This window comes from Notolepis coatsorum (assembly GCF_963971535.1).
Source record: "Notolepis coatsorum genome assembly, chromosome: 19".
Classification (NCBI taxonomy): domain Eukaryota; kingdom Metazoa; phylum Chordata; class Actinopteri; order Aulopiformes; family Paralepididae; genus Notolepis; species Notolepis coatsorum.
The window spans coordinates 73,220,968-73,235,760 of record NC_140183.1 but is presented as its reverse complement, the minus strand read 5'-3'; the positions used below and the strand labels follow the sequence as shown (position 1 = coordinate 73,235,760).

The 14,793-nt window shown below is 41.9% G+C and overlaps 1 protein-coding gene across 1 annotated transcript in view; it reads right to left on the bottom strand.

The window, feature by feature from the left end:
- setd2 (SET domain containing 2, histone lysine methyltransferase) overlaps nucleotides 1-14,793 on the bottom strand; it is a 66,955-nt gene that overhangs the window by 51,948 nt on the left and 214 nt on the right. Inside the window, exons 2-8 of the mRNA XM_084336029.1 lie at nucleotides 13,070-13,191; nucleotides 10,547-10,568; nucleotides 1,508-5,907; nucleotides 1,249-1,380; nucleotides 509-637; nucleotides 254-377; nucleotides 50-127 (exon numbers count right to left, since the gene is read on the bottom strand). Of these exons, the coding sequence (XP_084192155.1) occupies nucleotides 50-127; nucleotides 254-377; nucleotides 509-637; nucleotides 1,249-1,380; nucleotides 1,508-5,907; nucleotides 10,547-10,568; nucleotides 13,070-13,098 (4,914 nt within the window). The 5' untranslated portion in view covers nucleotides 13,099-13,191. The remainder of the gene's footprint in view (nucleotides 1-49; nucleotides 128-253; nucleotides 378-508; nucleotides 638-1,248; nucleotides 1,381-1,507; nucleotides 5,908-10,546; nucleotides 10,569-13,069; nucleotides 13,192-14,793) is intronic.

Genomic DNA, 14,793 nt, shown 5'->3' with positions numbered 1-14,793 from the left:
AGAGAGAATGGGAACTGGTGTCGCTGGGAGCTCTCTTTAGACCACGCACCTTTTGGGTCTCACAGTTTGGCTCACAGCTGTGGTTCATGAAACGAGAGCAGTTCCCCTTCAGAGTTGCATCAATGATCTGGGGAAACATGCAACAGAATGTCAAGCATTGACCTCCCGCTTAACCCTTCCGGGTGAGCCCGATATAACTCAAATATTTACACTTCACTACAGTAGCCCCCAGTGTCAATAGATCCACACATACCTCGTTGTTCTTGAGAGCCATGAAATAGTAGTGGATGTTCTTCATGCGAGCATATTCTTTCACCCGTGTTTTGAACTCCTTGTGGTCCAGGACCTCGCCACAATATTCCAATACAAAAGTGTTTCTGAAATGGTAATTAATTAGGATTTTTTTTATTTATTAAATTATTAACTTAAGCAGTGAAAAACAATTATAACCGCGACTTTGCTTTATGGGTGTTCATCACGTGTTGGGGATTTTAAGAGAGGGGCTTACGGAATCAACTCTCTAGCTGCCACCAGTCCCCAGCCTTTATCCTCAGTCAGAATAACCTCGAAATCGGCATGCTGCTTTTTCTGGAAACGTCTGTTAGAGCAGTAGGCTCCATTCAGGCAACGGGATGAACTGCGGAGAGATTAAATGTTTCAAATGAAGAGAGATGTGGGATCTATTTTATTGGGGATTTTGCCATTTGATAGATTAACAGACGAGGTTTGGAGGTGCCGTTGATCATTTGATTTTAAAATCACTACAAATTTAATTAAGAAATGTTTCTACAATTTGGCACGAAAGGTCATTTCAATAGAGGTCTTGTTGTTTTCAATGAGAAGTGGCAATTACTCCCCTCTCAAACAACAGCAGTATGTCAAACAATATCTGAACAAATAAATAGAGAACCTAACCTTCTTACTTTTCACTATTATGTACCTTACTACTATGCTACTATACTTATACGACTACCCATCATGCTAATATGTCTATACTACTATGCACTCAGAGTGTAACACTCAAGCTGCTCAATATAGTTTGACAAACAATGCCAGAGGTGTACCCCTCCTGCTGACTTGTTCACAATTTCGCTTTGGATAAAAGTGTTGGCCAAATTACTAAATGTAAATGTAATGTCACAGTGAAATAGCACAAAGTACCTAATCGTAAAACTGTTGAATAAACTTAATAAAGCAGATGTGGATGTCTCTTACAGCTTTAGAGTAGATTATTCTGCAACAACTCACCATTCAATCATTAACAACCGGTTGAGGCAGTCCTCCCCACAAGCGTATACTCCCCGAGACCGCTCCTCTCTGGATAACATGGAGCACTCGCATTGCATTCGCTTGATGTCTCGGTGAGACTTGCTCTTCTTTCTGTATGTCCAAAAGGTTTTACAATAGTTAAAAATCAATAATATTTTGTTATATTATCATAATAATAATATATCAGAAATAATGTACCGGTATTTGATTTAACTCCGCTGGAACAAAAAAACATTACCGTTCAGTCAGATACAAGTTCTCCTCAATCAGGTCAAAGTAAGGTGGCATCTTTTTAGTTCTGGACTGCTCTCTCCATCTGCTGGCATCTCGAAACTCCCGCAGGGTGAGTAAGGTACGGGACACGTCAACCTTGACAAGGGTTTCCCTAGTGACATCGCTTTCTCCTTGACGCTCCCGTTTGCCACCGGGCCCGGGTTCTGCCTCACTGTCAGAATCGGACTCGATCTCCGGCCGCCTTTTCTTGGGAGGGCCCCTACCTCTGTGGGGTCTGAGGTTGTCTTCTCTGGGAGGATCTGGGATGATAGAGATTTCACTGGAAGAGCCCCTGCAGTTGCTGCTTATTTCGTGGGCTTGGACAAATGTTGATGAGCCTGGGATGTTAGGCCCATTGCATTCTATAGCTGTTTTACTAACCCCACTGTCCTCCCCATGGTCATTAGTCAGGGAGTCGGGATGGACTTGACCAGCAGGATCCTGATAGTGTGGAGGCACGTGGATGTAGGCTGGGGTGTTGGTTTGCATGGTTGGGGGTTGACTGGACCAGAAAGCATTGTCCTGCTTGTAATCCTGTCCCATGGGAAGCATCCGCGTCTGTTTAGGGTTCAGTGACTGTGGCCCATAACTGCTGTCGGGCAGTTGGTATGTAGTGCTGGGCTGCTCCGGGTGAGTGAAATCCCAACCCAGGCTGAAACCGTCCTTGCTGTTGATATCGTCGGCATTGGAGAAGTCATCGTGGTGGTAATGGGAGGGCACCTTTCTTCTTCCACTCACATAATGCTCTTTGTGCCCTAGGTCAGACTGCCTGGAAGAGTTCTCAAGGTTGAGGGTAGGAACCTGGTTCACCGTTGCACTGATCTTTGGTCTTTCTTGGGCACTGTTATAAGGATCCTTATAAGGCTGGGCAATGATGGAACCGGACCCCTCCGACTGACTAGTGCTGTCAATCATGTTGCTCTGGGATTGATACAACATGTTGTCATGCGTTGGAGTGTTTTCTTTAGCACTGGCACCGCTGCTCTCCTCACAAGTGACGGGCACACTTTTATGCTTCTGCTGTGGACTGACTTGACTTGGGTCTTTACATATATTCTGGTCAGCTGCGTTGTTAGCATGATGCTGCTCTGAGCTAAACGATGGACTGCATGAAGAGGCCGCCGTGTCCTGTGTGTCCAGTGTCAGGGAGGAATTCTTTGGCACGACTACAACGGAGTGCAACCGTTTCATGGCCTCTCCACAATCGGAGTCATACTCGGAGTCGTCACTGTCGCTGCCCTCGCTCTGGCCTCCGGATCCATCCTGATTCAGCGACTTTCTCTTAGCCTGTTTGCTCTTGGAAGCGTTGTCCTTGGATTTTCCTTCATGGTCGTCGCCATTCCAACTTCCAACATCCGACTTCCTTGTAGGTTTGTCAACTTGCAGTGTATCGTTTACACGCAATGGATCGTCCGTATTTCGATCGACGGGGGGTTTGAAGTCAGAGTGGTCGTCGCCGGTGCCACGTGTGTCCGCTTGTGAATGTTCATTTTGGTCTTTGTGCGTGCCTTTCATGGAAGATATGGTGGCAGAGCTGGGTTCATGCTGGGCGATTCCTTCCTGCGGGACCATTTTGGAATGTGTCTCAGTTTCTTGGTGAATTTCACCTTCTACTCCAGATGACTCTTGGGGGCAGACTTCTTTAGAAAACCCAATTTCATTGACAGAGATCGCCTTTTTAACGGTCGGCTTACTCTCCAAACAGGCCGGCTTCTGTGGATTATCGCTGTCCGAGGTGTCTTGTCCGATGATGTCCCAGCGAGATCTTTTTGAATTACCACAATTTTTCTTAATTGAATCACTGTTCTGCTGTCCACCTTTTTGTGGCGTCAGTTGGCTCTCGGGTTCAGGTTCAGAATCTGATTTGAGAGGTAGGTCTGTGCAAGACTGCGCGTTGATAGTCACATATTTATTCAGTTGAGTAGTAGGCTTCTGCTCTGGATTAGTGTTCTCTTGCACGTGGTCTCCAACAGGTAAATCCGATGTATCAATTAATGACATTGGCCCTAATGAACATTGAACAGCTTCCTGGTCCTTGCTGGATGTTATGCCATCGCTACTACTGCATAAACTCGAGATAGCTGCATTTGAGTCCACATGTGGTAGATCCTTCGAACAAAGGCTTTCCTTTACAGTGTCACAGTCTCTGGGGACAACATTTACATTCTTCAGGCCTCCACTAGAAATGTACTGAGAAATTGTGGCTGAAGCATTTCTTTGCTCCGTTTCTAGACTCAACTCTGGTTCTTTTATTCTCTTAGAGGTTGGTTCTTGTTTTTTTTTATCAAAGGATGAGACAGTCTCCTTGACATCCTTGAGGCCTTGTTCTTTCTTCTGGCATGCATCATCTAGTTGCGAATCAGATTTGACCTTTTTGTTTTGAGAGTGGTATTCTGTGGTGCTTAAATTTGTTTGTAACTTATTTGGACTATGAGATGTGTCCTTTGATTGTCTATCAAATCCACTGGTTTTAACAGAGGACTTGGAGGGGGTCACTTGCTTTAAGTCCGGCTTATTATGTTTTTTAAGGGAGGTTTTATTAGTACCCTCAGAGCCAGAGCTTCTGTCAGAGCCCTGTGACTTCCCTTTATGGTCTGCCTCAGAGTCGCTGGAGCTGCTTTTCTGGCGTCTTCTTTCAGTTGTTTGAGAGCGGGTACGCTGGCTTGAATGACTGGATTTAATGTTGGTTTCTGAGATGTGATGGGTGTTTGATTTATGGTGGTTAGATTCGGGAGAGCCCTTTCGTTGGGAATCAGAGTCCGGTTTTCGATTTGAGGCCCTCTCCGACTTAGAAGATTGCGTTCTTTTATTCATCTCCAAAGAGTGAGGAGAATCTACAGATTTAGAGTCTTTCTCAGATTTCAAATGGGAAGATGACTTTGAGTCTTTCTGTGAGCTCGAGTGGATAGATGATCTACTAGATTCATTTGTTCTGGTCCGATTTTTCCTGTGGTCGTCTTCGGAGTCTGAACTATCCCGGTTTCTGTCGAGCCGAGAACGAGATCTCCTCCTCTCTCTGCGCGGAGGGCTCCTGTGTGCCCTCCGCTCTGAGTCATGGTAGTACGTCCTATCAGACCGCGACCCTCTCTCAACTCTGGATCTATCAGACCTGGAGTGGGACGAGCTTGTCCGAGAACCCTTCGATCTAGATCGCGATCTAGACCTCGACCTTCTGCGATCTTTTTCCAAGCGAGAAGAACGTGATGATGTGCGTCGTGCCTCGCGGTCCAATTTCGAGTAGCTAGGAGATCTTTCGCGGTTTTCTGTCCGTTTAGAAGAACTTTTCTCCTTTTCCTCAACGTTTGACCCAGAGGAAACCTTTTTGGTCTCCTTAGTTCTAATGTCTGACTTTGCTATACATTTGGGTTCAACCGACTTGCGGCTGGAAGACGTCTGGGCTGAATCTGCATCAGATTCTGAGCCAGGGAGTGCACTCTTGGATTGGGACCTGGTCTTCTTTTTATTTACCGTTTTATCCTCAGTGGTACTATTGAAACTCTCTCCATCTTTTCCTGAGTGGGAAGAATCAGTCGGGTTCTTGGGGCTGGGGGTTACCCTCGCCTCAGAGGCTTCCGTGGAAGCATTCCCAGAGGGACAGTCACTAACAATATTCTGAGGCAGGGGTGCAGGAAATTCTGTTCCACTTTTGCTAGAGGATTTCACCAAAACCTGTGGTTCGGTGGAGGGTGGCTCTGGCGACTCTTGTTGCTCTGGCGACTCTTGTGGCTCTGGCGACTCTTGTTGCTCTGGCGGCTCTTGCAGTTCTTGCGGAAGAGGCTCTTGCGGCTCTTGCAGCTCTTGCGGCTTTTGTGGCTCTTGCAGCTCTTGCGGCTTTTGTGGCTCTTGCAGCTCTTGCGGCTTTTGTGGCTCTTGCAGCTCTTGCGGCTTTTGTGGCTCTTGCAGCTCTTGTGGCCCAATGCTAGGTGGTGGTTTCTCCTCTGTTACAGAGACACTGAGAATCTGCTTTTTGAAATGCATCTTCCCCAAGTCCATTTTAGGTTTAGGAATTGAAGAGACAGGCGTCTGGGGCAAGAGTGTCTCTGCTGTTGGTGTGGGCAAGGTGGGCGACTGTATTTGCTCGGTTTTACTGTCACCATGTTCCCCTGCTTTGTCCTGAGGGACTGAGGTTGCAGACGGCAGGGCAGGAAGAGGTTCGACTGGGGACTTCTCAGGGGTGGGGGGGATAAAGAACAAACTCTGTAGGGGCTTCTTTGTCGGAGCGAAGCTGAAGGACACTTTCTGACGACCCTGCTCCTCCAGGTTGACTTTCATCTTGGTCCCTTTAGGCAAGAGACGGCTGGACAGCATGACTCTGGGAGAGAGGCTTTTGAGTAGAGCTGCCTTGGAGAGTCCCTCAACCGTCACCTGCAAAGGCAATAATAAAGATATAATACAAATAAGAATGTAGACTAGATAGTAGATAATGTTGTTTTTCCAGGAATATAATTTGCATCTATTTTCATCAACTGTAGGCCCATGATTGATACAAAACTTGGGCTAGACAGAATCAAACAAGCATGTAATTTGTTATAAACTGTAATCAATTTGGCTAGATGAACCTAACCATTCATTCGAATTTTAGGAATTTAGCAGACACTCTTATACCGGGGCGACTCACAAGTGCAATTTTAGGGTAAGCTCAAGTTCTAGTATCACCAAATATGCAAGCAACCAAAGAAGAGCAGTACTCAAAGTGAATAAACGGTGCAGTCAATAGCTTTGAGATTTAGAAGCCAATACAAATAATATTTTTTATTTTCTATTCTTAACACTTTGGATGCCAACGACGTGCCGCCAGTTGAGGGCTGCCAACGACATATAGCGTTTGTTTGTCGTATTTTTTTTTTATTGGCGATTTGAAATCATATTTCATCAATCGAGCCTCACGCTAGTGTTGCAGAGTCTCTCTGAGCTCAATTGGGAAGATACCGCCCCCTATCGTCTCTCCCCGTGTAACTGCACCCCATTACCGGTAGTTTAGACCAGGAGTCAGCAACCTTTTTGACATGGAGTGCCTGTTTGAAATATAGTTGTAACTAGTGTGCCTCAACAATATTCCATGCATCGTAATTTTTTTTTCTCATAATCAGGTCTTTTTAATGATAATTTTTACATTATTACATCATTATTGTTAGTTATTATTAACAATATTATTATGATGGTTGTATCAACCCTAAATCTGAGTGGGGGGGGGGATGCAATGCAGACAAACAGCTGCATACAGTGCGACCATTTCACTCACATTTGTCCATTCATTTTTGGACACATTACACACCATCGGTGTGTGTACTGTACGTGTGCTGTCATAGCTCCACCTACAGGCCTAATGGAGAACACCAGGATGTGAATGGAGGGTGAATGTGAGGTATATTGTGTAAATAAGTTTTGATTGATCGCAAGACTACACTGTAAAAAAAATAATAATAATAAGTTACCAGAACTTTAAAAAATATAGATTTCAGTTACTGTGCATTAAGGTTTTCAGTTTTCAATCCATAATAAGTTAACAGAAAAATAAGTACACAACCACATTATTTCAACCTAATAAAACTATGTTTATTGTCATTGTTTTAAGAACACAAGTTGACTTGGTAATACTCACATTTTGAGTAAAAAAATGGCTTTTAACATGTGCAATGTTCAATGAAATAGAAAAATAAATAATACAATTTGTTGATTAATCCCACTGGTCACAATGGTGACCGTAATAATGTTTTTGTTATAAGGCTCTGCAAATGTTACTGAATGATATAGCAATGTATTTCCAGCTAAATTGAAATAATAAACAAATAAAGGGTCTCAATTAAATATGTGGTCGTAAAAAGAACCTGTGGGAGGATTTCAACGAGATAAATGCGACAACAGTGCAAAATATTTCACTATAATATTTCAAAGCAAAGAAAAAAAAATTATACTTTTTTATTTATATATATACCGGTATATATTTTTTACTGCTGCCCCCTGTGCCTATGAAAATGCCCCTGCGTGCCTATGCATATTTCTTTGGCGTTTTTTTATCGCTTTATTTATTCTACTGGGCAGTCCAGTAGAGAGAGACAGAGGAGGAATGGGAGACAGAGTGGGGGGAAGACATTCGGCAAATAACGACAGGGTTCGGGAGTCGAACCCGGGTCGGCCGTGGCGCGGCTGAGCGCGCTATGTGGTTCGCCACTGGGGCGCCCCCACAGTTTTATAATTAACTGATTATTTTTTATTATCATTAAAAAAAATTACAAATTAAATATAAAGTTTGCCCATATGGATGTATCAATAGTATTGGCAGTGGTAGTAGTCGTAATAGTAATCCAGTATATTTTTTTATTTTCTAAAAAATAAACCAGTTCAACACAGGTAACTACTTTTGCTTCATTTCTTTGATGGCTCAAATGTATGCTCTAGTCCAGTGGTTCTCAAACCTCTCCTCGAGGCACCCCAGCCGTTCCATGTATTTGTTAAATTCCACCACCAGCACACCTGATTCAACTAATAAAGGGCTTGTTAAGTTGAATCAGGTGTGCTGGTGGTGGAATTTAACAAATACATGGAACGGCTGGGGTGCTTCAAGGAGAGGATTGGGAAGCACTGCGTCTAGTCGATTTTGTGTTTTGAGCACAAAGTTAATCATAGATCTGGCCTCTTTATTTTGCTCTCAAAGTGCACCAGATTGATGCATTTAACTGCATGTAATTTTTTTTTTTTTTTTTATATATATCCGGGGGAGCATGCCCCTGGACCCCCCTAGAGGGTACAAGGTTCACCCACCACAGTCTCACATAATCCTGTGGGAAACACTGAAGTGGTATTCTTTTTGTTAAGATAAGTGTTAAATAGCTCTACATTCCAACAGCAATCACTGAAGGGATACCAGAAAATTTATTTTGTGTTTACTGCAGAGCGGAGGGACTGGGAGACCCATGTTACTGACTGACCAGACAATCTATGTAGTCCGTGATGGCTATTAGAATGTAGAGATATAATCTTAACATGTAGAACACTTATTTTAACCTGTTAAGCCTGTAGGTCCCCCAATTGGGGCACCCTGCTTTTCTTTATCATAAATCGATCAATAGAGACCGTATTAGATCCACAATTATCATATCATGGGGTATCATTGGAAAGCCACACTCATTGGCTACGACCCTGTACAAAGATTTTCGAGATCGCCAAATGATTGATGGAGCTAGAGCTCCCGGAGGTCGGGGGTGGTAATGTGTACTTTGGCGCACGCCTCACATATCGGCATGTAACTCGAGAACCGCTGAACAGATTTAGCAACAAATAGGGCTATAATTCTATCTATATATTGTATTAAAAGAAATGCACACCGAGCCGCTAGAGGTCAGCAAAGTGGCGAATTAATTTTTTTAGCCAAGAGTAAAGACCATAACCCTATCAAAACAGCAGTCAAAGTGTATATTTTCATTTTTACCGGAAATAAGAATTTATCGCAAAAATGCTAATTATATCTCTTTTATCATAAAACCGTGAGGAAATGACTAAATCCAGATTTAACCCTGCCATTGGAAATAGGAGCCTTTTCCCTATCCATAGATGTATGATTTGGCCATAATAAGGTCAAGTTCAAGGTCAAATATTAATTTATAATTAAAATCGATTATCATTTATTACTGTATCTACAAATCCTTCTGTTTAATCATCTTCCCTTTATTCATTTGCTTAGATTTTTTGTACACTTGATCTCAATAAGTTGGTGAATGAGCTCAGTGAGCAAGCTCGGTTTGCTCACAATTGTAACAGTGTTATTCACCGGCACATATGCAAAAAAATATCATCATTTATATTCTCCTTTTTTCATTACAATTTACTCAAGCCTAGTAACAGACACTATATTTCTGACACTGGGAATACATACCCCCAGGTCCCTAGATGTTCCTAGATACCAAGAACATGCAAATTGACCTTGTAGAAGTGGAGCAATCTTCCATTTACTTAGGCATGTACCTTTAGGCGAAATTTCTGAAAATAGGGCTACAGCTTAACATTTTTTTTTTATAAATTGTTGGGGTATGGCATGGGTTGCTATTGTTGGCCACACCTCAGGCTCTGCCAAGAGAGGTCTGGAAAAATTAGTTTTATAATAAGTTGCTATATAGCTATTATATTATATATAGCCTATATAGTAACTACTATGCATTTCAACAATAGCAACTCATGCCTTACCCCTACTGAACTCCAAACCTCACATCAGACCAAATCAAGAAATATACACAAAGTGCAATACCAAGCAGGGCTCTTTCGCTTAGAGGTCATTGTTTTTTCTTGCGTTACAGATTACACCTTAAAAGCGTTTGCCAATAACGATATACATATCTGTAAAAGGCTAATATCGGCAAAATTGCAATATTTTGCGTGGCCAATATTATATCGATACAGTGACACTATCAATATAGTTTATTCTTCTTGACAATCCCATTTTACTGCAAAATGAGGTGAACAGATGGAAAATTGTATTATAAATAATGTATGATAATATATTGCGGGGGGCCTCTGGTGATTCCCACCCCTAATATCAGCTGACCAATATATCCATCTAGCCCAGCGGTTCTCAAACTATGGGTCGCGACCCAAAGTGGGGTCGTGGGTAGGTGACAGTCCTGCGCATTGGCAAGTACATTTTTTATTTATTTATTGTTATATTTTTTTTTATATACAATTTTTTTTTTTTATGTTCTGGCCACATATTTTGGCTAAATATGCCTGGTTTCAATCATGTGTATTATTGATAACATAGTGCTGTAATAAAAATGTCTAATAAATATGCATAATCAAGTTCAACAACGTGTGCTTTTATTTTGATATTCCACATTGAAATTACGCGATACATTAAGTGTGGGGTCGCCAAAAAAATCCTGAATAAAATGGGGTTGTGGTATAAAAAAGTTTGAGAACCCCTGATCTAGCCCAATTACAAATCACTTGACCTCCCCATGTAATGCTAGTCCAGTGTGACTAGTGCATATGAAGTATGTTTCAGTAGACTTACTGAGGTGTCACTCCCCTCCTCTCTGCCGTTAGGCAATGAAAACATGGGAAGACAAAAAAGAAGAGACATTAGTTAACAGTATGCAGACGTATTAAAAGTTCAGGTGCAAAATAAATACAAAACAGAACAGTACTTCTTTTTCGCCAAGTCTGGTAGACAATAGGGATGGGCATTGATTTTTGAATATTTTAACAGTCGTAAAAAATATATAAAATAAATCAAATAGTTTAGTCTCAAAAAAGATATTTCCCCTTGTTTTTACCAGCACCTACACTGTGTACTGTATTGAGAGGGGACCCCATTAACTGTTAGACCGCTGAACAGCATGCTGGGTACAGGTAGCTAGCTAGCTAGCCAGGTAGCATAAGTCTGTTAACAGCTGGGAGAACATAAAAGAAAGATGAAGAAAGAGAGACTGGAGATATTACATGGTAGGCTAGCAACCTTTTGTATGATGTAACATTCAGAATGAATGCTTTTGTTCCCGGAAATATGCTTGCTTGGTCCGCTAGCGTTAGCTGTTAGCAATGACAGCAGCCACCTACCTCGCTTGTTGGATTATCTCATGTTTGCTATTAAGTAACAACAATATCATATGTTAACGGGGGGGGCAGGCCAGGTATTTGTCCTGCTGTCTATAGTAAAGCTGAACCGGTATTTGTCCTCCTGTCTAAAGTAAACCAGATAAGTTGTCACAAGAGATAAGAGTATGTAGTTGTAGGAGAAACATTGATTCCTGCAGATTCTTCTCTACAGTGTAAAAATGATCAGAATGGATAAAAGGCTGATAAGGAATGCCGATGGAAATAATGATTAATTCAATCCCGGGTCCACAATAGCATTTTTACCCCAGGTCAGCAGTTTGAGGAGGGTACTATAATTAGCCTAAAAGAGTTATTTATTCTGCACATGCTCCGAGAATTTAAACAACTCCCAAACTCTCTTTTGGTTCTGAAGATGTGTTTTTATTACCGTGGACATTTTCTCCTAGACTTTCTACACCCTTTCCTTTTTCAATGTACTTGTGGCCATGTGTACTCTGGTGGTGTCCATACAGACAATAGACCTGTCAAATATCTTAAGTGGCGAGAAGTGACTGTAACGGCTACATTCTATGTTTTGTTCCACTCTTTTGTTCTATTAAAATGTGTCTGTTTTCCTTAGGGTAAACTATAACATGGGTGCTAGGCAACAACTGGGTCACTAATTCCTTCAGGATTTGATGTTGTTTTTTTTCCCTCTGCTCTCCCTTTCCTGTGACCTTCAAAAGCCAGACAATTGTACAATGACATTCAGTGTCATGGGAATGGCTAGCCTATTTATCAAAATATCAAATGCGATAAAATTGCATTTGATATAGCTATGCCTGATTAATAGATTAGGCGTTTCAGATTAACAACTACAATTTTCAGCTTGACTTGATCTTTTACAGAAAACAAATAAAAGTTCCCATTGTGAAAGCAAATATCTCAGAGACCACAAAATAGCTGTGCACATGCATCTTTGATGATCATTCAAACACTGTCATGCTGTCATGCCTCCATGTCCAATGCAGCCAAAGGTGAGAAAAATGCTGGTCCTCTGAGGTTTAGTTCAGGGTTTTCCCCAGAGCATTTGATCAGGTGTCTTTTTTTTTACGCTTAACGCCAGATCAACTATAGGGCTTGGGGACCTGATGTCAGGTGATGTCACAAAGCAGCCATTTGTGGATCCCTCCAGTTGACTGTGTTTGTTTATACACAGGTAGATCTTTTTGGGTTAACGGGTGATTTGGACGCCATGCATGAAAAGCTGCCACAGAAATTCTCACGACCGTCATGGGAGAAACCTCCACCTCTTCTTTCCATCCCTTCCTCTGTTTTTGAAGATTTTGCACTTTTAGCAATAAAAGCACCTCCACTAACATCTTTCCTGGTGGGCAGCCCTGTAGTTCAGCACTGAACCTTGTCATTACACAAGGTGGGGAAAAAATAACATGCACTGTGGAGCACAGCCTTCATTGTGATACGTACTCCATAGTTACTATCATGGGGGCAAAACGATCACAAGGCCCAAGTTTAGGATTACCTAAAGAAATTAAAGACGTTCGACAGCAAACGTAAATTAGATCCAACTACACAGTTCAGCACGGACCACGACAAGCACAACAGGCATCAAAGCAATATCTGATTTTGATTTGATTTGATTTGAAGTCTTTATTTCGAACATGCAATGAATACAACAAACAATAACAAAAAAGAAAAACAACTCAATCTGCATGTTCGAAAAGGAGTAGGAAGAAGTATACACTTATTTAATCCTACCCCTTTTCCACTACTCAAATGAGTGTACTATTTTAAACATAAAAAAGAAAAGAAAAGAAAAAAAAAAAAAAATGTATATATATATATGCAAAACAAAAAACAAAAACTATATATGTATAAAATAAAAATATCAAATCCCATGTTGATCTCAAACTAACCTAGGCTAAGCAATGATGTCACAAACGTAGGATAATGTTAAAATAGGATTCTGGTTTAGTACCTGATTTCTGACTTGAGAAGAGCGTCCATTGAATAACAGGTCTAGGGTTCGTAGGCCTGTAGAGGCTGCTGGCCAAGGATAATCCACTTCAGAGAAGTGAGCCCTCCAAAGTGATGTTACACCTGACGAAAGAAAGGACATGGTTGCAAAGAATTACACAGAGTTGCTTTGCGTAAAAACAACTACAGCCACACTGTCAGAACCCCTGTATTTGGGCATGGCCGCCATGGGCAGCTGATGACAGTCCTGCAAATATAGGGTTCTAATCTATTTACAATGTGGGTAGTCTTATTCCCCTGCAATGTTACATTCTGCATGCGTTTGTAGTTTGTATTGCCTATGCAAAAGACATATATGCAGACCATGTATATATATATATATTAAAACAAACTAACTAAAAAAAAAACACGGTGTCCCTCATGTCATCAACAGTTGCGTCTAACCGACTTGGAGAGAGCTTCCTGTATCTGTATTATCTATTGTTTCAATGTGGGTCTGAACAGAGAGAGTCGTTGCGTCGATCAGATATGTTTTGTCTGCAAGTGATTGGAAGCTAGCTCGTGCTGGCTAAATGAATCATCTCGCATGGTGTTGGTGCTTTTTGTCACATCACATTAAAAAAAAAAGCCAAACCTAGCATATATCAGTGGTTAAAAATGGCACTATCACGGTCGATTGCCTACAGTGGATAGTACTCTGCTAGAAACATGTATGCATTGAAGCTAACCGAGAACAACAGATTCCAGCATCACAATCAGACAAGTGATCCGTTAGTCTAGCATTACAGAGATGATTGGTCTCTTGTGCAGATTTTACTGACAGGTTATGGAATAAAAGACACATAACGTGGCAAGCTAATTAAGGTGAAGGATTTGAAACAGATTAGGAAGACAACAGCATGGCCTGGGCAGGAGGAGGAGGGCCAACCAATGCAAGGCCTTTTAAAACTCGGGTGATTCTTGCCCCCCCCCCCCCCAGATAATGGACGCTGGTGTTTAAGTGCTACGTTATGCTACGAATTAAAAGACAGCACTGTGTTGTTGTTGTTGTTGCAATACATGTATATATGCAGCAAACAACATAACGTTACTGGGGCAACTAACGTGAACGCGATGTTACATGGTTTTGGTTGTGCAAAATCAAACCAAATAATAGCCAGTTAGGAAATAGTCGCAGGCCATCTTTAAACATAGCATAACGTTGCGTCTTGTGCTGCTGTGTGTGCACATTTAACAACCCAGTAGGTTAACTAGACAGCAGCATGTAGTGTTTGGGAACTGCTAATAATAATCGATGGGCAAATCGTTTTTTACTAGCAAGGTAACCGTAAATGTCGTCCCTTCCTGCAAACAGACGAGCCTCTGTCCCCGCAGCTAACCTACTGATTAGCATCACTCCACTAGCATCCGGCACAGGAGGGAGCAGCTAGCGGGGCTAACGTTAGCTGCTCACCCAGTCCCATGTTACACACGTTAGCTCACTCACGGTGGCTAAGCTACTTGATTTTAACTGAATGTACCCTAAACGTCCCAAAATAAACGAGCTACTACATATTACACCGGCTACTCAGACCGACACACGCATCTATTTAAGCGAAAACTATCAACACGGAAGAGGGATTTCATACGAGAGGGACCAGTTTCGGGGAAATAATAATAATAATAAACACTATACATGCACCCGGCGTTGCTAACGTGCTAGCTAGCGTTCATGTTTTGTGTTTG